This window comes from Bacillus rossius (assembly GCF_032445375.1).
Source record: "Bacillus rossius redtenbacheri isolate Brsri chromosome 9 unlocalized genomic scaffold, Brsri_v3 Brsri_v3_scf9_2, whole genome shotgun sequence".
Lineage (NCBI taxonomy): Eukaryota > Metazoa > Arthropoda > Insecta > Phasmatodea > Bacillidae > Bacillus > Bacillus rossius.
Window position 1 is genome coordinate 27408577 of NW_026962013.1, and position 22649 is coordinate 27431225.

Genomic DNA, 22649 nt, shown 5'->3' on the forward strand with positions numbered 1-22649 from the left:
ATGAAGCGCGCAGTTACGCACTCCGCGTGCGTCGCGCGGAATGTTCGTAAGCCGCCGCCGTCGACGAGCGTTGTTGCGATTCCAAAAAAACTGTCCTCGACCGGCGCGCTTGTACAGTCTTGTTTCGCGCCTGGTCTGCAGTACAGATGTAAATGGCGAACATTGTTGCCAGATTGGCACTACCCGCGTTACGTTCTTTAAATGGTTCTTGCAACGGACAATCTTTATTTAATGCAGGTTTTTTTGTACATTCGACATTGCAGTTTTGCACTGTTTGTCATTGTAAAAATGTCCGAAAATCAAAAATTAAATAAATATGAAAATAAAAATTTACAGAAATTTTTTTATTTTCATATTTAGTTTATTTACATTAGCAAAAAAAAATTTGCGTGCTCCATAGTTATTTTAAGTAGGCTATCGCCCAGTTTCCAGCGTCATCAGCGTGTCGCTGCTCGGACAACATGGCCTTAAAAGTTCTTCAGCGGTGGCGTTAGCGACGCGAGCACCGCACGCCAGTACCTACCTAGTTCGTAGAGGCCAATGGGCAAGTGATGCACGAACCATTGTCGACCTTAGCGCACCCCGCTTGTTTAGTTTTTTTTATGGATCGTGCGTCCGGCTAGACGGTCACCTTGTTCGACGTAGTTGACGTCACTTTCTGCCTCGCCGTCGCCATATTGCGACCTTTCAGAAACATTTTGGAAATAGTGTTTGTCAATGGCTAATAAGTGTGAATTAAAATTTCCGTTGTCAAACACCGTCACTTCAGTAAAATTCTGACACTACACTACAGCCAATATTTCGGGAAGCCAGCAAACATGGCGTAGGCCCAGTGGCGGATACAGGAATTTTTTTTCGGGGGGTATTTAAATACCTATATATATAAACTTAAACTTTTAACACGTGTATTCAAATAAGCTTGCATTACTATTGACATTATCACACTGACGTATGGGCCTACAGTAGTAGTAGCTGTATGCTAAGTGGCTTCTCGCACAGAAACAATCGATATTCACTGATATTTGCAGGGACGTAACTTGAGGGGCATACGAGACTTTTTATCCGGGCGCCGCATTTGGGGGGAAGGGGGGGAGCGGTAAACTGACAGAGTAATTTTTAATATGGATATTTACTTGAATGTCGTAGTGTTAGAACACACAAAAGAAAAGTTGGAAGGACAGAAGAACTGAATTATTTGTATCGACAAATATTTCAGAACTGGCATTTTTCACGTATTATCCAACTTGCGATGTATTAAAAAATGAAATGACTGCAAATAAGTATATTTATTTACAATCTAAGTTAAATCAAAACTATTTGGAAAAGAGGAATTGATATGTGGCGGTGATATGAGTTGTTGTCGGGAAAGGTTTTGGTTTGGTTAGTTTGAAAAGAAGAAAAAAAAAAAGGGCAACAAGATGAGTTCTTGCCCCGGGTGGAAACTATTCGAGATACCTCCCTGACTCCCTGGTAGTGTGAAACTTAAAAAAAGAACGGGTACCAACTAAAGGTCAAAAAGTATTCGAAAAATATTAGTTATTCATGAATAATTTGATCCGACATTTCAAATCAAATACATATACATCAATTATTTGATGCCAATAGATACACTAAGCGAGCCTAATTCACAAAAAATAAATAAATGAAAGAGAGGTGACGTGTATGAACCCAAGAAGATCACTTTTATGCAACGTAACACTTTTTTTAGTTAAAAAATCATCTGTGATTGTAATTAAAATTATTATTAGTAAGAATATATATCAAACTTATAATTTTACCGTATTTTGCATAAAATTTTCTTGGACTACTGTCAAGTACTTTTGTACGTTCGTTTGAAGTTATACTTACTTGACGTAATAAAAAACTAAATTTAATTTTGAATTCAAATAATAAATAGAAATACAATAATAATAAAAGGACTATACCTATATTATAAATACTGTTGGTAAAGTATAAATAAAAACTAATTATTTTTTTAAATTAATACTCAGTTTTCAGTATTAATATAAATACGTGTATAATATTAATTATTTAATTTAGTAAAATATTCTAGATGAATTTTACTTAAAAAATAAAATAAATAAATTATACATAAGGGAACATTAACTCGCTTATATGTTTAAATAAACTTGAAAATACACTTGAAAAAGTTTACAATTTATACCACTCTTATATTCACAAAAAATAATTGGTTTTTAATTATATGGATCAGTATTCAGTGTCAAATCACTTGAGTGTATGATTTTAAAAGCACGTGTAATTTTCATATTGCCAATTTTTGTTGCATGCTGCGCGCTCATCGTCAAAATTCATCCTCGTCATTTTTTTTTTTTTTCAAAACGCGTCTAAAGAAGTTAAAACTTGAAAAAAAAAGGAAGTACACTATTTTTGTTTAAATTTGATTTTAAAATATCTATTGGCTATGTTGAGAGTGATTGGAGGGGATCGTACCTCGAGGTACATGACGGCGCAGCCGAGCAGCGTGATGCACAGGAAGATGGGGCTGGCGACCTTGAACACCTTGATCCTGCGGTGCTGGTACACGTAGCCGACCAGCACCAGCGTGAACAGGGCGCAGCAGCAGGAAGCCGTCAGCAGCGTGATCCTGCCGGCAGGTCGTCGGTGTCAGGCACAGAACAAGGAGGGAAATATATAGAAGTGCGACTCTTACAGTGGAAACTGAAACCATGTTTCACGCGACATGTGTCGCTATCTGTTGGGCGGGCCCATAACTACCAGCAAATAAAAAAAAAATTGGAATAGAGGTTATCATACAAAAATTTTTTTTAGTTAATACTCTTTTTGGTCATATTAAGTTATCTCCTTGGCGGCGCAAAACTAATTTAATCGATGCGAAAATACTTAATGCTGTTTTGTAATAAACCGTCATGTAATAAATAAAGAAGTAGGAAGTGCAAAAACTCATCGTATTACACACCACAAAATTAGTGGCTACCTAAATAGAGTGAATTTTCTCTGGTTTGTTTGCCTGATAGCTTATAGCCTGTTCTGGCCATTGGCGGATCCAGAGGGAGGGCCATGGCCGCAGGCCCCCCCCCCTCCCCCCTCCCAACCCTGAACGATTTCTGACTTTCCTGATCATAGTTTTCCAAAATTACTAAAGTACTATTTCACTCCAGAGCTATATATATAATAGGACGTATTTGAACCATAAATCAAATGCACACGGCTAAATGAGAAGTTACAAAATTGTTATCCAGCTTCCAACCCCACTGTTCAAATAGAGCAGCAAGCTAATTATTAAGACCATACTAATCTTTCTGTTCGGTATTTCAATTCTAAATAAAGTAAAATTTATTAGAAAAAAATATCTGGGCCTCGTTCCAGATCCGCCCTTGGTTCGGGAGACAGCTGCCGCCGCGAAATGCGCCGTCGTCGTGGCTTTTTGAGGGAGGAGCCTCACTGCAGACCTGGGAAGGTGGAAGGAATAGTCCCTCCCCTCCCGCCAACAAGAAAAGGGGCGTTTTGGGGCTTCACGTTGGAAAAATCTGGAAATTAAACTCCTTTGAAACCACACAATTAAGCCAGACTATAACTTATATTTCGATTACGAAATTTTAAATATTTTTCCCTGTATATACTCGAGCTATGGAAACTCCGTTGAAATCGCGTCATTATAAGAGGCAATAAATTCTTTGAAAGTTGCCTTTTTTATAATAGGCAATCATGAAAATCCAACTGATATCGAAAGGTATAGACCACCATTTTAAAATTATGTGTTATTGTGGGCCAGCTTGCCATTGCGTCGTAGCGGTGAGGTCTTTATACCGGAGCGGTCACTCGGTGATTTCTCACACGTAAAGGCGATTCGGATTCAATTCCGGGCGGGGTCAAACCCGGATTTTTTTTCGCAAGTGGAGAACGAGGCGGACGTTTCCGTGGCCTGTGGGTATTCCCGGGACACTCCCGGATTTCGGCCATCTTCGTTAACCTTCCCAACAGCTGCTAGGATACTTAAAAAAATGCAGCCTTTGGTGGAAGGGCGAGTTATTCGCACGCTCACTCGCATACTTGCGCCCTTCCAAGGGATATGGTGGCTCAAGCAACCGTAATAAAAATAATTTTTGCAAAAAGTTCAATATCCTGATCCATTTTAACGCTGTTTATTTTTATATTTGTTTTATAGGCGCACATTCGACAAGCAGATAATATTCCTACAACATAAACAAACATCACAGTTATGAAACAAACAAAACACTTCACCTGGCTGGGTTTATAAATTACGCAAGAACGCAAGCCGCAAAATTTTCAGCAACAACATTATAGAGAACCTGTTTGTAAAATGTACGCAAGGCGCAATAACGCAACGTAATATTGTTTTACCCTCCAACATTTTTGTGCGTTTCTGACGGCCATTTTTAAAGAGAAGTGTTCCAAAAAAAACTTTTTTTAAATACGCAGACGTTATAAGTAGGTATCTATACAAGAGCATGATGTTCTTTTTATTATTTATACGATGTTTACTTTTTTTAAAACTTTCACACAGTGAAAGAACTGTTTTAAATAAAATTATTAACAATCTAGTATTTTTTTCATGTTAAATATGAATTAGAGGATAGAAGCCTTGAGAAGAAGGTAGTTTTCTTCTGATTTAAAATTTCTTGTTGCAGGGTTGTTGACGTCTTGCGACGTTGCGTTCCTTGGCGTGGTTTATAAACCTGGCCTTAGTGTCGCGGTGATTCGGATGGTCCTAACAGCGCCGCTGCTTCTTGCGTGCAGCCTTAACACTGAAGGATAATTTGATTAATGGCCATTATATTATCTTTGAAAGATTTTTGCAATGGGAGTGCATGACTTGATGTAAGCTTTTGGACATACGCCATTGCTAAGCATTTTTTTTTCTGTAGAAGAAATTTAAAAAAAATACCCAAAAGACAAAAACACAAATTAAGCAAAAAATTGCTGTTGTCAACAGGATATAAGCACCACATAATATTCCATAACAGGAATATGGTCAACAAACAAAGTAAAAAAAAAAGAAAAATTGACTAAGAGAACAAAAAACCCCCACAAATGATGACAGCACAAAAAATATTGAACCCAAAAAAAAAAAGGCCCCCACACACACGATCAGTCCAGGTACTCTGTTCAGTCGGCTGAGCCCGAACCGACAGTTAGGATAGAACTGAAGCCTTCCCCACACACGATCAGTCTTGTGCGCTCGCTGTTGTTGTTGGATATGTAGTTTCATTGTAGCATGCGGAAGAAACTTTGATGCTGCAATTGAAGTTGCAATTTTAATTAGAAAAAGGAAACAAAAAACATAGCTGAGCGACCAAAGATGTCTGCCCCGACACTCGGCTGATGGGACTGATGGATTGGACTGGCGAAACGCTGTTCACGCACACGGCAGTTCGGACTAAAGCTACGGCCACACTGGGCGCTATGCTCGTTACGTTCGCGATGTTCGCTACGCGAGTGAAATATAGCCAGCCGCATCTCAGGTGTCACTGGCCACACAAAGCTTTGTTCGATATGTGCGATATGTTGGCGACTTCGCCAGGTGTTCGGTTCTCTGCTATTTGTCTAAAACGTCGCTGACTTCGCGAATGCGCAGATGAGCAAAAACATCTGTTTTGGCGCCTCTGTACTTCCTGCGTTTGCTTTGTATGAAGTTTAATTACTATCAGTTTTTGTGCTTTGAATAGTCTAGTTGACGGAAAAAGTTCATTCAAGATTACGAAAAAAATCCATGTTTATGGAATAAATCGATGGACCAATATAGAAGGCAGGATCTGCAGGAAAATGCCTGGGATTTCATTCCAAGGGAATGCTATCAAACTAATTTGAATTTATACTGCTTCATCAAACTATAAAAGTCATAAAATTCTTTTTTTTTTTGTATTAAATTCACGAACCAATTTATTTTTACGTTTCCATACTGTAAAAGCCAGCAGAACATCATCATCATCATCGTCGGAATCATCACTCGACGTCTCTACGACGCGACGTCGCGAACTAGACTATCCCGTCTGGCCACCCGGCGCAGCGAACATGACGCAGCTTTCTTGTGTGGCCCCTGGCTTGGGTGCTCTCGACCCTCGGTCCGATCTGACGGGAGTTCGCCGGTCCACTAGTTCCGACTGAAGCACGACACACGGCACTGATCGTGTGTGTGTGTGTGGGGGGGGGGATGACTGAAGGGGTCGTTACCACAACGCCGAACGTACAATAACGCCGAATACCGTAACGCCGAATGCCAAATTGACCGCAACGCCGACATCTAGAAAACTGCTGTGTACCACAACGCTGAAATACAGTAACGCCGAAAAATGTTGCTGCGGGGAGGGGGGGGGGATTGGGGGCCACAGGAGCAAAATGAAAAACAACTGAATGAATTTATGTGCTAACCTTACCTAACCTAACCTTTGTGGCAGTCCTGCAATGACATTTTTCGGCGTTAATGTATTTCGGCGTTGTGGTAATTCGGCGTTGTGGTGCGTCCCCGTCTGAAGGGCGCATCGGCCGAGCGCGCGGACTCCCCCACCTGAAGGCCCAGTTGTAGGGCGCGAGGCAGGGCGAGCCGTCCTTGCAGCGCCTGCAGCCGGGCGCGCAGGCGCTGCAGCGGAACACCTCCTCGTACAGCGAGCTGACGTTGGCGCGCTGCTCCGACCACGCGGCTGCCGAACAGCGAGGCCCTGGAACCTTCCTCCGACCACTCTGCCTTCCTCCGACCACTCTGCCTTCCTTCAACCACACTGCCTTCCTTCAACCACTCTCTGCCTTCCTCCAACCACTCTCTGCCTTCCTTCAACCACTCTCTGCCTTCCTTAAACAACTCTGCCTTCCTTCAACCACTCTGCCTTCCTTCAACCACTCCGCCTTCCTTCAGCCACTCTCTGCCTTCTTTCAACCACTCTCTGCCTTCCTTCAACCACTCTGCCTTCCTTCAACCACTCTGCCTTCCTTCAGCCACTCTGCCTTCCTTCAACCACTCTGCAGGAGCGGGACATCGTGTTTCAAACACTGTGCTTGCTCGTAATGAGCGGTCCAAGACTTCTCGGGGCCCTGGGACAGTCGCTGTTAACGGGGGCATGGTATTTTGAAGAGGTGACTTACCAGGAGGAGGGGGGCTGAGGGGTGTATGTAACCACACCTCTTCCCCCCCTCGCCCAAGGTACTTCTCTCGAAAAAAATTTAAACTTTTAAACAAAGTCTTTTTTTTATTTTAAGACAATCTGAAATAAAAACAATTCTTTTGCTCGTTTATCTCGGGAAATTTCTTGTATTCTTCCCTTATAAATTATTACGATAACTTTCCGGTTAAGTTGCGTTACTTTGTGAAGTAACCAAATCTAGGAAATCATGAGTTGAAAAAAAAAAAATATTCGCCTGCGCTTTAAATTGCATACTACGAAAATTAAATTTTATTTCCTACAATAACTTTCATATATATATATTTTTAACAAAATTAAAAATGAAAGGGGCTGGCGCGGGGCCCCCCGAATAGCAGTGGGGCGCTGGTATCGTTCGGCCCTGTGGTGTTGGACGTACGCCATTGCAGGTTGTTCACTGTGAGTCGCGAGGAAAACCTTAAGGACGGACAAACAAAAAATGTATTCATCACATCACACACACAGAGAGAGAGAAAAAAACCAAGTCAAAACTAACCGATGTAAAATATTAACTGCATACACAGTGCAGAAAATTCCTAGGAAGGAATTAGTCTGAACACAATCACAGCGCAAGAGGAACCCAGTGGGTGTAAAACGATAGTGAATGCACACAGACAACCACTGTGGACGACACAGAAACAAACAGTCTGCTTGTAGGGAACAGGAGCCCTGTTCTTGATGCCGTCGGAATAATTCCGCTAGATTAATTACCGGTTACTTCCATTCCGGTAGAGCAAAAAGCCTGTTCCTGAAACTGCTATAGTGGGTATCGGAATCAACATTTTCGGGTTAACGAAAAGTCTTAAGTGTGGCAACGGTGCTTTTAGTGTTGACGTCACTGGTAGAGGGCCAATCAGAATGAGGAAAGTAGCATGTATTAATTTTATTTTTCTCTTCCATGTAAATTTCCACGGGCCCCACATGCGTATCCTACAGATTTGCGCCCCTGAAGCCCCCCATTACTAATTTTAAGTTCATTATTGTTATTAAGTTCATACATTCATTTTAGCAATGATATATCTTAAAATTTTCGTATGGACTATATTCTATAATTCGTGATAGAAAATCTATTATAAATCATAATGTTATTACTGTAAGAAAATTTCAGTCAAATGATATCAAGCAACCCACGCTTTTTTTTTTTAGTTATTCAGAGTTGTGGTGCGTTATTTGGCTGTTAGATAAAAAACTTAAATTTAAATTTTATTTTTTTATTAAAATTAATTCAATGATAAGAGCGGATTTTTTTTTAGTTTTTTAAACTATTCAGTTTATATATATATATATATATATTATGGGTATATTTTTGCTACTTTCAAAACATAAATTCATTTGTTAAAAATTTCCGTCAACAAGAGTTGTATGAATCCTACGTATTTAAGTTCAGTATTTGAGACATCGGAATTTGTAATTATTCCACTGCCAGTACCTGGAAATGCATCGAAAAAGTCTTCCTGGACCCGTCCTCAGAAAAATCCGCGTAATTAAATCCGGCTAAAAAAAATTCGAAATTTTTTTTTTCTATTACGTGATGACGAAAGACTCCCTTTCACATTAACGTTCACGTCTTTTCTCAGAAAACCGGGACGGGCCGGGAAAATATAATAATTTTAAAAAAATGGGGAGGTGCCGGCGAGCTCGGCGGAGGGCGAACTCACCTTCGACGAGTGCGCCGTCGAAGCCCGCCGGGTGCCTGGCGGAGTAGAAGCCGTCGCGGCACACGCACTCGTAGGCGCCGCGCGCCCAGTGCCTGCCCGGCCTCGGCTGGCACTGCGACCACGGAGCACAAGTGGCGACTTTTATGGCCCGTCTACAATAGTCCGAACCTGTGCGTGGTCCGTGTCCTTATCCGAATGTGAGTGACGTCACATTGTCTCACTTGAAAACTGCCCTGTCCACAATTGCGATGTCCGATGTCCGAATGTATTGATTTCTAAAGTTGTCACCAGAGCGCAGTAAATGTGCCAAACCAAATGTTTTTGTTTATTGTTTTGATGCTTTGTAGTTTGAGATTGAACTTATGAAAGTTATGTAAGTTATAAGTGACTTACAACACCTTCCATTTCCTTCAATAAAAAAAACAAACACCACGTTTTCAAACGGGAACCGGAAATTCAAATATCGTGAGTGTTCTGTTCTTTTTCTGTGTCCGAAGTACACAGGTTGGGACAAAAAGTTCAAATTGACGAATGTCTTCGGACCAGGTAGGTTCGGACCTTCGCCCACTTGACGCATGACGTCAGAGGGTCGCTTGGACCAATCAGCGACGAGTGTCCTTCGGACACAGTTTAGGACATTGCTATTGTAGACGGGCAATTAACGGGAAGCCTTCTTTTCACAGACGAGAGAGCCAAACGCCCGATCGTGCATCTTCGGGTTTTTTTGTAGGTTAGGTTAGCTACATTATAAATACTTTTAAACATTGTGAATGGTTGATTCGGTTAGGATAGCTACATTAAAGATACTGTGAAATCATGTAAACGGTTTCCTAGCGCTGGATAGCTACATATTAAAAAGTTATTTGCTAAGCAACCATAAAATGATTTTACAGTATTTTTAATGTAGCTATACTTACCTAATATAACCAACCATCCACAATGTTTTAAAGTATTTATAATGTAGCTAACCTATCCTAATCGACCGCAAAATTTAATGCCACGCCGATTTTTACAATGAGATAGAACGGAAAAAAGAAAGCGAGCATGAACTTCGGAGAACTTCGGGTGTGGCTCTCTCGTCTGTGAAAAAAGGCTTCCCACTCTTTAACACTGGGAACTGGCGACTCTTACACTGGAAACCGACGACTCTTACACTGGAAACTGAAACCAGTTTCTTTTTTTGCGCGACATATGACGCTATCTGTTGGGTGGGCCCCGTAACTACTAGCAAAAAAAATATACTACCTCGGGATAGAGGGTCTAATACGAAGTTCATAATAAAGTTATTTTATCTACTTGACGACTAATTGCTTAGTAAAGGTGATATAAATTGTGCGGAAAAATAAACACCAAATACTGTTTTGTAATACAAGGCAATTTAATTTATAAATTAAATAAGTATGAAGTGAAAAAGATTTCTGGTATGCCACAGCACAAAATAATGTGGCTACCAAAATAGAGTAAATTAATTTTCACTGTATTTTTTTTGCCTTCTGATAGCTTATGCATTACTTCTCACAATCAATATAGCAATATATTATGAAAGCTACTGTCTAGTGGTCAGGCCCAAAACTACTTCTCTGTCTCGGCAATTAGAGTTTCTAACCCGTGACTGCAACCACACAGCGCCGCTGTCTGGAGGCGTCCATTGGAGGGGCGATGTGGTCAATCGCCTGCTCTTATCCCCCCACCTTTATTTAAAAAAAAAACTGGAATGATATAAATAATAATCTATTACAGACCGCTTTGAAGTAAACTAGATTTTTTTATATCCACGGGAATTCTTTATTTTTAGTACTTCTGTACTGTATTAAAGGTTCTAGATTAAAATAACATTTTAACTGACTGTTTTCTTAATGTTTTTTTTTTTTTTTTAATTTTTGGACCTCCCGTTGAGAAGTATTAGACGCGGCTCAAAACTCTCAGCTCATCCGCCCCTCCCAAAATTTGAGGCTGATCCCGCCACTGAATGCCTTCCTCTCCCCGAGAGTGCAGATCGGTAGGATCTTCTCAAAAACCTTAAAAATTTTATAACGGATAATTTCAAGCATAGTTTACAGTCAACAATATATATATATTTATATTTATTTATTTATATATATATATTTATATATAATAGCCATTGAGTAGCGATAATTTTTTTCGACTCGTACACACTACAAAGCTGTTTTGACGAGTAGAACGAGCCGAAGAATGGAAAAGTCGAACCGAATGAGGCGAACGATGCCATTCGTCATATTGTGAATGCGCCTTAACAAAGGTCACGGCCGATTCTCTCCCCGGTTTCGAGTTTATTCATGTCTAATTACCTCACTGTTGAGATTTTAAGTCCAAAAAAAATATGTTTCCCATGTGGAAAATATTCGGGTGTAACTATGCCGGGAATCGAACCCGTATCGCTTTAGTGGGAGGTGAATGATGTTACCATCATAACAAACTTCTACCTCAGTGGTCAACCCAAAAAAGGACATTATGGGCGCAAGACCGGGTCTGACCTTCAAGGGTGGAGTAAGGGAGGGGCCTACTGATTATGAAAAATTATAGACTAATCAGCCTTCTCTTTGAAACGGGTATTAGGGCACAATCATAAACAGCAGTACATAGCGCAAAGATATACCGTTCGTAACTGTCAAAAGTTTATTTAAAATTTTCAAATTTTGAAAAGAAAAAAAAAAACACTTGAAGTTCATAGTGTCTTTCATATCGTCTTTCGTAAACATATCTGGATGAAGAACACCAAACCAGCCTCTTTTCTGCGAACGTGGAGTTTGGTGAGGAAAGTGGATCCCCAAAATACAGGACCATCAAATATGTATTCCCTCCTTTTTTATGGCTTCATTTTGGCCACCCCTTCTCCCGCAAACTCTGGCAGGCTCCCGTGCTGACCTTGGTCGACTCGTTGTGGCACTTGTGCGTGCCCCAGAACGCCTGGATCTGGTTCTGGAGCGAGGCTGGCCTCGTCCCTCCGTCGGGCTCGTCGCACTGGTTCACCTCCAGCCCCGACACGTCGATGTCCAGGCTCAGGTAGCCCTTCAGCCTGCAAGGGGAAGGAGGGCAGAGTTAGTCAGTCTAGATCACCGATCTGCAACGGTAAAAAAGCCGTAACTGAAAATTCCGCCGAGGAGCTACTGTCCACTTCTTCAAGTCTTGCAGAGCCAAAGAGCTATGCATGCTCTGCTTCGGGCTATTTCATTCGCCTTCTACGTGTTAGTCACCCCCCCCCCCCTTCGTGGGTCGCCAGCTAAAAATAGACCAAAGAGTTCTATATTCAGTCACTTATCACAACCGTGACTCGACACACACACTAAAGAGTTCCCCCAATGAAAAAGGGAACCTGAGACCCAGTGCCATATTACAAACGGGGCATCCACGTCTGTCACAAAGCTATTCAAAACCCTTGTTTGTAACCTGTTCTATGACAATTGTTTGACGTCGATTTTGAGCCTTAGGTAGGTATGTAACTTACCTACTTTGCCATTGGCCACATAACAAAATTTACATTATATTACAGTTCATGTTGCTAAGAACATGATGTGGAGATTTATGTCAGTAAACATCGCCAGGAATCGGTCCTTGGTGGCTTTGATTGCTGATTAGCCACGATAATTTAGCCAGGGTCGTGAGTTCGATGTTAAAACCCTGGCATGACTCAGATTCACTAACACCGAATCGTTATCTATGTTGTTCAGAGACCACTGTGTTCTTGGAGGTTCCGTTGTCTAATCCTCTGTTCATTTAAACGCGTAGTATAACGAACTTAAAATAAAATGAAAACACCAATATTAATCATCAGGAATCCGCACTGGAGTAAAACAAATGTAAATATCATGCATCAGTGACATTATATCATTGAAATAAGCAGATGGGATTTATATGTGTGATCAGCTATTCAATTTAAATTTGGTTTCTCGCCAACATATATATATATATATTTTTAGGGAATTGTGGCCCTTTGGAATACTTCAATTTCCAAAAAGTGTATGTTCGAAAAATTCTGTCAGTGATCTGACGAGAATCTAGAGGGAAAACGTTAATTCTAACGACGAGCAAACTGTCTGACTTAAATTCGCTGGTTGCACAAACTTGCGCAAGAATTTAATCGCGATCGACCCATCCAATGCACATGCCTCAATTTGAAGACAGATGGGAAAATTGACGTGATTCGTATTAAATAAAAATCTAAAATAACTATGAGCGTGTGAAAAGAAACTAATGTTTTGTCTACGTCTTCCCAGGAAAACATATTTTGTCGAATGCAGGTTTTCAATTAAGTGTTGAAAATGAAGAAAGTAATCTCACGTAATTAATAACGTTGACAGGGTCAGTAATCGACGGAGCACACAATTAAGGTATAGCTAATGCGAGTGCCACGTCGTTGACGCTTCCCAACCTCCCCTTTGAACCCCAATGCGAAGCTGACTTCGGTGTAGCCGCAAACTGCTGGGTCTATAAGCGGCGCGGACTTCCCATTTCAGCGAAGTGCGAAGTTCCTGCGGTCCTAGACGAAGATTAGGGAAGGGTTTGATGTGTCAGTGGTGATGGAGGGGGGGAAGGGAGAGATTAAACTTGCACGCACAATGTTCACGAAGTTTGCACGCCTGTGTCTTCAAGCACGATGATTCTCAAGCTCCTCCCAGTAAATCGCTTGACTGAAGGCTGTGATGTACCCCCCTTTTGTCATAACTCACTTTCCAGAGCGGAGCAAATATCGAAATTCTGATGTTCTTTTTTTTATTTGAATATTTTTGTCTTTTTAAGGGCAATTTTCTCCTTGCAGACCTCCAAAATTCTCGCCACGAAAACAAAAATTGCTTATATGAATACTGTTCACTGGCGGAACCACGACTGAATAATTTTCATATTTAATTTACTTAAGTATTATTTTACTGCAGTGCTATAGGTAATAGGCCTTTTTTGAACCACGAATAAAATGTACAAAATATTTCAGTACTAAATGTACTAAAATAGAATTAGAAAATTTTAATTTGGCTCTCTTCTCGTCGTGCACGGGAGAACTATGAAATCTGAGCGGCGAAAGGGCAGATAAATGATAATAAAGGTGTATCTGTACAGTTTTTAAAACATAATCCGGCATGAAGACTAGCATCTGTGTTCCATCCTATGGTTGGCACCCTCCACCTGTCCTCCCAAATATGCGCCCTTTAAGTGCAGATCGGGAGTTGGCTTACAGATCGATTTTTAAATTCCAGAGCAAGTAATATTCAGACAAAGATGTCAAGGGATTGCTCCCCTCTTTGATCAGGAAGGTGTTAGAGCTTCAGCCATGACCAGGCTAGTTACCACCTCTGCCCCCTGCCTCACTCAGCTAACCGGACAGATTATTCTGACCTACGGCCGGCATTCTCACGTTACCCTCCCACATATGCGCCCTAGTAAGGTAGGGTGAGAGTAGCATTGCAGTTCGCTTTTTATAAACATTCCAGAGCTTTTAAGAAAAACAGAACTGTTAGGGATCGCTCCCTTTTGTTTGATCGGGAAGGTATTAGAGCTTCGGTAATGACCAGCGGCTGGGGCCACCAACCCAGCATAGTCATCGCCTCAGACCCGTACCTCCACTCAGCTGACCAGACAGTTGGCTGTGTCCTGAGCCCTAAAGGCTTTATCAGCACTGCTGGCGCCTTCCCCGATCTCCCACGTCACACTGGGACCCCTAAAAACACCCAGTGAACCCGTGGTCCGGTGGAGGCCTATCCAACCTCTGCTAGCTGTCCAGGCTAGTACCGCTCACTCACCACGTCGACTCCGCATCGGGCTAGGGAACCCTTGGAGCCTAGCTAACCAGACATGTACATTAGGTTCACACCTCAAAATACTCATCGACACTCCCCCAGGCATGTAATCCCGTTAAGGCGTGGTCCTGGTTAGGAGAAGGATGGGTCTTTCACATGCCAGACACTGTTACCAGTGCCTAACATGGGTTCCAAGAACCGGGAAATAGATTCGCCATTTCCAATCGCGGCATGTTACTGGAGAGCGCCCGGCTAGGTCGAGAGGTTGAGGAGACCCATACCAACTTCGGCCCCACCGACCTGCCCCCAGCTCCGCCGTTAGACCCCCAGACCACCTACAGAGCCAGCCCCCTCTGTGGGATCTGAGTGGCACCGACACGGAACCATACTTCTCACTACGCTAACCTCTCAATACTCTAACCAGACATGTTTTGAGGATCTATCCTCCAACATATTTGATAACTCAGCCATCATATCCTATAAGGATGTCCAGGCTGGGGGCCCCATGGGCATGGATGCGGATACGCCGCATACGCAACCAGGAGGGCTTTAGAGTCATTAGCTATACACATAGACTGAGGCTACCCATCCCAGCTTATGCACCACCTCCAGCCCCCTACCCCACTCAGCTTACCAGCAAGATGGATGCTCCCTTAGCCCTCTGGAGTTGTCATCACTTCTGGCGCCTACCCCAGTCTCCCGCATCACACTGGGACTCCTCAATCACCCAGCGAACCCGTGGTCCGGTGGAGGCCTACCCAACCTCTTCCAGCTGTCCAGGCTGGTAACCGGAGCTGTCCTCGTCGCTCACACGTATGTACCAGACAGTCGGCCGTGTCCATTGTCAGGAGGGGGAGGGGTGGGGGTAGGGTGGACTCACCCGCGCCGCAGCGGCACCGCCACGCTGTAGGACACGAGCCAGCGCCGCACGCCGCACGAGTAGTACGGGAAGGTGAACCAGCCGCGGTAGGCGGTCTCGCCGGGGCTGGCCATGAACTTGGGCGAGCGCAGCTGCGGGCTGGAGCCGGCCTCCTCGTACCAGGGCAGCAGCGCCGGGTCGAGTCGCTCCCCCGGGTCGCGGCGCGGCTCGTCCAGCTCCAGCAGCGGGGAGCGGTCCGGCTGGCGCCGCCACAGCGCCGCGGCGGCCACGGAGCCCGTGGACGAGTTGAGGGCCAGCGCGCGCGCCGCCAGCACCAGCCGCTCCGCGCCCAGCAGGCCGCGCGCCAGGGCATCCAGCACGCCTGTCGGTTACACGGGAAGCTCTGCCATTCCCGATCACACCCGAACAATTCACCTTCGGCCAACCTCGGGTTCATTTACATATACCTATTTATATTTCTCTGTTTATTTTAATGTACAGGGTGGGCACAAAGTCCCGTAACCTCCCCCCCCCCCCTTTTCATGAAGAGGTGGCGAGTAACCCTCCCCATGTAATGATATGGGCTGCATTGGATGGCAAACAGATTAACGGTCCATATTTCTTTGAAGGAACCGGAAACCAACATCATTACCTTCAGATGTTACGAACCTGGTTCATAACCCTGTTGGATGACAAAGATATCAGAGAGGATCGCTGGTTTCAACAAGATGGTGCGCCTCCCCATTATGCCATTTCAGTGCGTGAATATCTTAATGAGGTGTTTCCAGAACGCTGGAATAGCCGTGGATCACCTGCATTACCAGCTCCACTTGTCTGGCCACCCCGTAGCCCCGACCTCACAACATGTGACAATTCACTCTGGGGGTTCATCAAAGACATTGTTGCTGAGCAGCGGTATGCAAATGTTGATGACTTGAAGGAGGCCGTAAGGCAGGCATTTCAAAGGGTTACTCCAGCGATGCTGCGCAAAATGTCGCACAGAACGTGGCGCCGAATTATTTTGTGTTCGGAGAATGACGGGATGGAAACAGATGTTGTGGACAGTTAAAGACAAACTGGTGTATATGTATTGGTGGTACTGTGTATTGGTCCAACATATTCACCATTTAACATGTTAGTAGGTGGGTAATGGGACTTTGTGCCCACCCTGTAGCTATACTAACCTAACTAACCGTCCATAGTGTTTTAAAGTGTTTTAATGTAGCTAACCTAACCGACCACTCTTATATATTTTAATTTATTTTTCCTGCGCAAAAATAAAACAAATCCCGAAGTTGGCCGAAGGTGAATTATTCGGGCGTGTTCGGGCAGTAAACCAAACTTTATGCGCATCTTAGGTCTCCCGTCGGTACACAGGATTGCAAGTCGCGATTGTGTATTCTTTTTGTGTCATGTTGTCTATGATTTGTTTTGAAAAAAATAAAACATATAAAGATTACAGGTCGATTTGTTTGTTTTGTGCGGGTGTTAATAAATCTTATTGTCCGACAAACCTCACTCAAAACTTTGTCACTCACAAATATATATAATTTTTCAAGTGAGACTTCTTTGCTGAGGGCGTTACGAAAATTCCGATCGCATGAGCGGAATAGTTAGGTGCGTGTTTGGAGGAGAGTGTGTCAGCGGCGACGCCACTCCCAACGCGCGCGCTTGCGGTACGAATGGAAAGACGGCAGCGTAGCGTGCTATATGATAGTTGTGACGGCCGGAATGGGGAAACGGCAGGGGAGAGGTAGAAATGACGCAGTAGTGATGCTACGAAATTCTCGTAACGCTGCTTGGGTTTGTCTACTCCTCAGTTACTCCTCAGTTTTCGTGACGGCTCTTAGCCGGAGTGACACCCAGCCCGAGATTAAAGGCAATAATGTTTGTGTTGGAAATTCATTTCAAAAATATAAAAAAAATTATCTGTAATGGGACGTACACCTTTAAGGGGCTATTCTAGTAGGGAGGCGGGATGTTAAGCGCGACGCGCGCTGGTGCTTCTAACGCGGTGTCGCCTCTAAGCGCTAGGCTGTGAACTGGCGCGCAGTCTTCTCGACGTCCATAGGGACAACTGCGAAACTTGAAGGTAAATGAGTAACGCAAGTCCCTTAAGTGCTTTCGAGAATCTGTGCCAGTTGTTTCACGCCTAAAAATTCTTTGAAAACACACGCCTCATCTGAAAAATAAGAGTATGAAAATTTAAAATCCGAAATCACTAGTACTTTTCGGCCCTCGCCGAATTCTTAAATGCTTTTCGTAAACAGACCCTCAACTCGGATATCTTGAGTTGTTTTGAAATACGCGTAGTTTTTTCCCTGAAGCTCTGCACACCGTGTACAATGCAAAAGGATTTGTTTTTAAACTTTCCTTTTATGTTAGTGTATTGTATATACAGACGTGAAAATTTAATAATGTAACCGATTGTGTAATTGGCGAAAGATTAATGATGCTGGAGTGCCAATGTAACCACTGTGAGTTTTAAAATGTTATCGTGTTCAATAAAACACTTTGAATTTGAATTTGATTTGCACACCACACCGTGTGCGTGTTCAGGTAGGTGTCAGGCTACCCGGGTCGAGAAGGGGTTGTTGGTGGAAGGGTTGATGGGTTGATGGGTGGATGGGTGGATGGGTGGATGGGTGGATGGGTGGATGGGTGGATGGGTGGATGGGTTGATGGGTTGATGGGTTGATGGGTTGATGGGTTGATGGGTTTAAGGGTGGAAGGGTGTATGGGCGGAAGGGTTGATGAGTTTAAGGGTGGAAGGGTGGATGGGCGGAAGGGTTGATGGGTTTAAGGGTGGAAGGGTGGATGGGCGGAAGGGTTGATGGGTTTAAGGGTGGAAGGGTGGATGGGCGGAAGGGAAACAGCGCGGGGGCGAGGACTCACCCTCGTGCTTGGAGACGCCGAGCTCGTGCAGCAGCGCCGCCGCCATGTCAGCCTTCTGGCGGATGGCCTCGAAGCGGCCCGTCAGCACGGCCGCCCCCAGCGAGCGGTACAGCTCGGTGACGCACAGCGAGCCCAGGTTGGCGGTCGCCACGTCGTGGATGGCCTGAAGCGCGCGCTCCGCGACCTGCGAGCCCACGGCGACTCTCACAACAACAACAACAAACCCAGTTTGGAAATACTACAACAAAGATATCACAACTTCGCACAGCAAAAGCCTGCGGTTATTGTTTTGCATATATATGACAGGCGTTTTAGGAGATAATACTGAGTACTTAAAAAAATCATAAAAAAGAAAATCGAATATCCAAAAATTTTATTTTTGTTTTGTTTTACAGTGCTTTTTTACTATGCGCAGTTAACACTGGAAAGCTATTCAGGGAACGGTTTACAAATAACTTTCAACTATCGGAGGTCCTGGGACAACGCAAGGCATAAATACCCGGTTAAGAATCCGAACCCAGTATTACTGTAATATACAAATGTAAAAATATATGTTAGTTTACTGTTACTTTTAATTTAAAAAAAAAATAGTAGTCAAGCGTTTATAACTTATCACAGTTCTACGTTGTGTGTTCAGCGTTGCGTACAATTCCATGTTACATGTTTGTTTTTTAAAGTGGTGTGTAGTAGTTTTTGACAGTTCTAAGTTACAGTGTTTATACGTTATGGGCCCGATGTTCACGAAAGCTAATACATCCCGTTGCACGCTGCCACGCGCGGGTACACCAATCTGGACATCTTCGGCACGTGGGTAAAAGCAGCAACACTCATGTGCATTGGACTTCCGACAGTTTTAATTTTTCTCTGCGTGCGTGTGTACGCATTTCGTTTGTAAACTAAAATTTCACTCTTGACATACGCCCACAGAATGAGTGTTTTAATAGAGGCTCCGTCCGTGTCGTGGAACATATGTGGAAAGAATGAGTGATTGAGTAGGGTGGATGGGTGGATGGTTGGACAAGAACACACCCAGAGGTCCTCCAGGGACCTCGAAACACGTGTTCTGAAAATCACGGCCGAGGAAAACCTTCAAGGTGGCCCGCATGTCTGTGGTAATGTAGTTCTGGAGTTCTTAGAGTGTGTGAGGGTTGTTTCTATACCTACTCCTGTGTGCCACGTTTAGGTTATTTATGACACTTTGGTTTTTATTTATTTTTGATATTTAAGTTATTTTATATTTATTCAAGGGAATTTTTATTTTAAGATATTTATATAGTTTTCTCAAGCCTTTCGGCTCTGCATCCTCAGCATCCTGTCGCCAAGCAGCAGTGTTCTTGATTGCTTTTATTATTATTATTATTATTATTATTAGTGCTGTTCACATCATTTCCTGTATCCCGTGCAAAACCGCATCACGTCACTCTTAACACCCTCTCCCCACCTTCCTTCCAGCGCGATGCTTCGCTCTTGAAAAAATCTTTCCCCGTGTCTCGCGCCTAAATCCTTTTCGCAACTCGGCAGCGTCCTCGCCTGTCCACTTTTAGCCTTCCGCGGACTACTTCTTGTGAAGTTTGATCCTCTCTCTCTCTCTCTCTCTCTCTCTCTCTCTCTCTCTCTCTCTCTCTCTCTCTCTCCCCCTCCCCCCCCCCACACACACACACACACATACACCACTTTTCTGGTCCGAATACTCCCCTGTTTGACTTCGACTTCTCGCACTACTTTCGGCTTCCTGCGCACTGATACACGGTGTTTCCCGCTTCCCTCGGCTCTCGCCGCGACGCCATGAGACAATTGCGCACCTGTGTCGTGAACAGACGTAACATCCGTGTTCGTCTTGAGTTTTTTTCTTCGCGTGCTTTAGTGCCGGTTTTTAATACGGCGTTCAGTCGCTAAGCTGTATGGGATAGTTCCCAAATTTTTATTCTCTTTCGACATGTAGTTTAGTTGCTGGTATCGTTTGTTATTTTACTTGTGTTGTGCCACACACACACACACACCGGAGCATTGATGCCCCTGTGCGACATATTCTCGTTGACATGTCGTGACGACACGCATTCTCCACCCACTTTTGATAAGTTCGACCTACGTTTCTTAACTTCTACCCCCCCCCCCTTTTTTCTGTTAACGTAACAACCTTGTGTCGGTTTGTGTTCATTTTATTTGATGTTAATTCACTGCATTATTTGTTGTGCATTGGGTTAAACTTTTCAAGTTTCTTGGTGTTTTTCGCGACTTCGATAATTCTAATTGGTAACCTGCAGTCAATAATATGACTCGAAAAATTTCATCCGTCGTCCGTTAAAAGTTTGGTAACTTTATACTTTCGACGAATGAGATCAGAACCTCCAAAAATATGCAAGGATTTTGCGTATCTAAATGCATTATACTAGAAGGCTTTGAAGTTTGTTTGATTGTTTAGCTGCTTCCTTAATTATTTATTAACTTACGTTTGAGCACATTTTATGGAAAAAAATATATCTCAGTCAGAGAAGTGTTTTTTTTAACGTATGGTAATATGTTTAAATAAATATCAGAGTGAGAAAAAGTGAGATGAACTTACATGATTGTTAAAATAATCTAATTATACAGCGAAATGTTTTCAAAATTGTTTGTTTCGGCAACGTCGAAATGGAAATAATATAATGTTGGACGAGCGGAGTATTGTAAATCACTCGGCGGCTAACGGACGGACGGATGGACGTTACAAAGCATTAGAACTTGCTAAATGCTTTTTATTAATAAACGATACTGATGTTGAAATCCACGGAATTTTACTACTGATAGAACTAAACATCTTTAAATAAATTATTTGGTATTTTGTTTAGTTTCATATTGAAATGTGAGTCAGGATTCTATAAATATTTTCACTGTAGTTTCAAATAACCATCAGTTCGGCAAATTTCTAATATTTTTAAATGATGTATTCCTACCTTATAATCCAGCTCCCGCTTGTGGAATATAAATATTCCTGACAATAACGAATTAAAATTCAACAATAGTTGTTTAATAAAACGTTACTTTTAATCACCCAAATTTAAGAGCATTAATCTACGGAATTTGTATGGTATGCTGGAAAATGCTTTAAAGCAATTATTCTGCAGATTATTTGAGGTAATTTTATACTTAGCATTATCGATAAGGTGCATTGGGGCATTGAGTTTTTTCGTGCTATCTAAAAAAAATTCTGATGATAACGGCTTAAATGTATTTCAGCATCTGTAAGGAACTATTGGAAACTATTCGTACACAAAAAAAAAAAAGAAATATCTGTATTTTTTCAGAGGGACGAAAATAGCTCGAATTCTAACTACACTTCTCACAGTTTGACTTTTTGTTTGCACTTGTCTACATATGTGTTGGTGTAGATTCACAAGTACATTTTTCATGCTCTGATAAAAAAAAAAAGCTGTCTCGCTCACAGGAATACGTATAGCCATAAAAAAAATAGCAGCGGAAATTAAATGTCATATATGATGTGGCATAATAGACATGTGTCTAAAACGTTGAAAGGAACAATAGATGAATGCACGAAATATTTTTTAATCCCCATGCTGAGTTTTTGCAGGATGAATTTCTGCCTTGTTTCATTCACGACGACTACGTTAATCCTCATTTTCTATATTTTGTGAATTTCAGTTACAGTAGTAACTAACAAATTCTTTATTCATTTTCTTTTAAGATGTGTCTCTTTTCTATTAATTTATGGTATAGAAATCAATGCAGACATTCCTAAATTTTGATACATTGTGTTATACGAAAACGTAAGTGGATACAGAAATTTAATCACTAAAAAAATTTCTACTTAAAATACTTACTAATTTGGATGAAGTGAAAAAGAGCGGTATATATGTATAATTTTAAAAACATTTTAATAGCAATGCAGGAACACACACTTCTCACACAGTAAATTTAAATGTTGTCTGGGCGTGGATTACTTAATTCCAATTGTAGTAACTGGGAGATGCGATAGTTGATGTATATTATATATAATTATGCTAATATTCCTAACAATCCTTGTTGAGATATATTGCGCAGGTGGTTTAGTCATTTACTAGAGCGAAATAAAAGAAGGTTTAGTTAATATAATTTTCTGAATTAATTTTAGCAATTTTTACTAGTCACTTATCTCATGAATAAACCTTTTTGTTTTGTTTTTGAAAATTATTTTATTTATGTCATTAAACTGAAGTTTTGAACCGATTCTGTTAGGTATTGAAGCTGGTTACTTACATTTAAAACATATTTTTAAGATAGTCTGGTAAAGATAAAATATATCTTGTAAGTATGAGTCAAATTTTATTTATAAAGTATCAAATACTCAAAATGTTCTCAAATGTAGCCTATTTTG

The 22649-nt window shown here is 42.2% G+C and overlaps 1 protein-coding gene across 1 annotated transcript in view; it reads right to left on the reverse strand.

Moving 5' to 3' along the window:
• Nucleotides 1-22649, reverse strand: part of LOC134543291 (probable G-protein coupled receptor CG31760) — a 55128-nt gene that overhangs the window by 25466 nt on the left and 7013 nt on the right. The window contains exons 2-7 of the mRNA XM_063388200.1: nt 18299-18482; nt 15425-15785; nt 11681-11831; nt 8795-8906; nt 6509-6641; nt 2452-2605 (exon numbers count right to left, since the gene is read on the reverse strand). Coding sequence (XP_063244270.1) covers nt 2452-2605; nt 6509-6641; nt 8795-8906; nt 11681-11831; nt 15425-15785; nt 18299-18482 — 1095 coding nt within the window. The remainder of the gene's footprint in view (nt 1-2451; nt 2606-6508; nt 6642-8794; nt 8907-11680; nt 11832-15424; nt 15786-18298; nt 18483-22649) is intronic.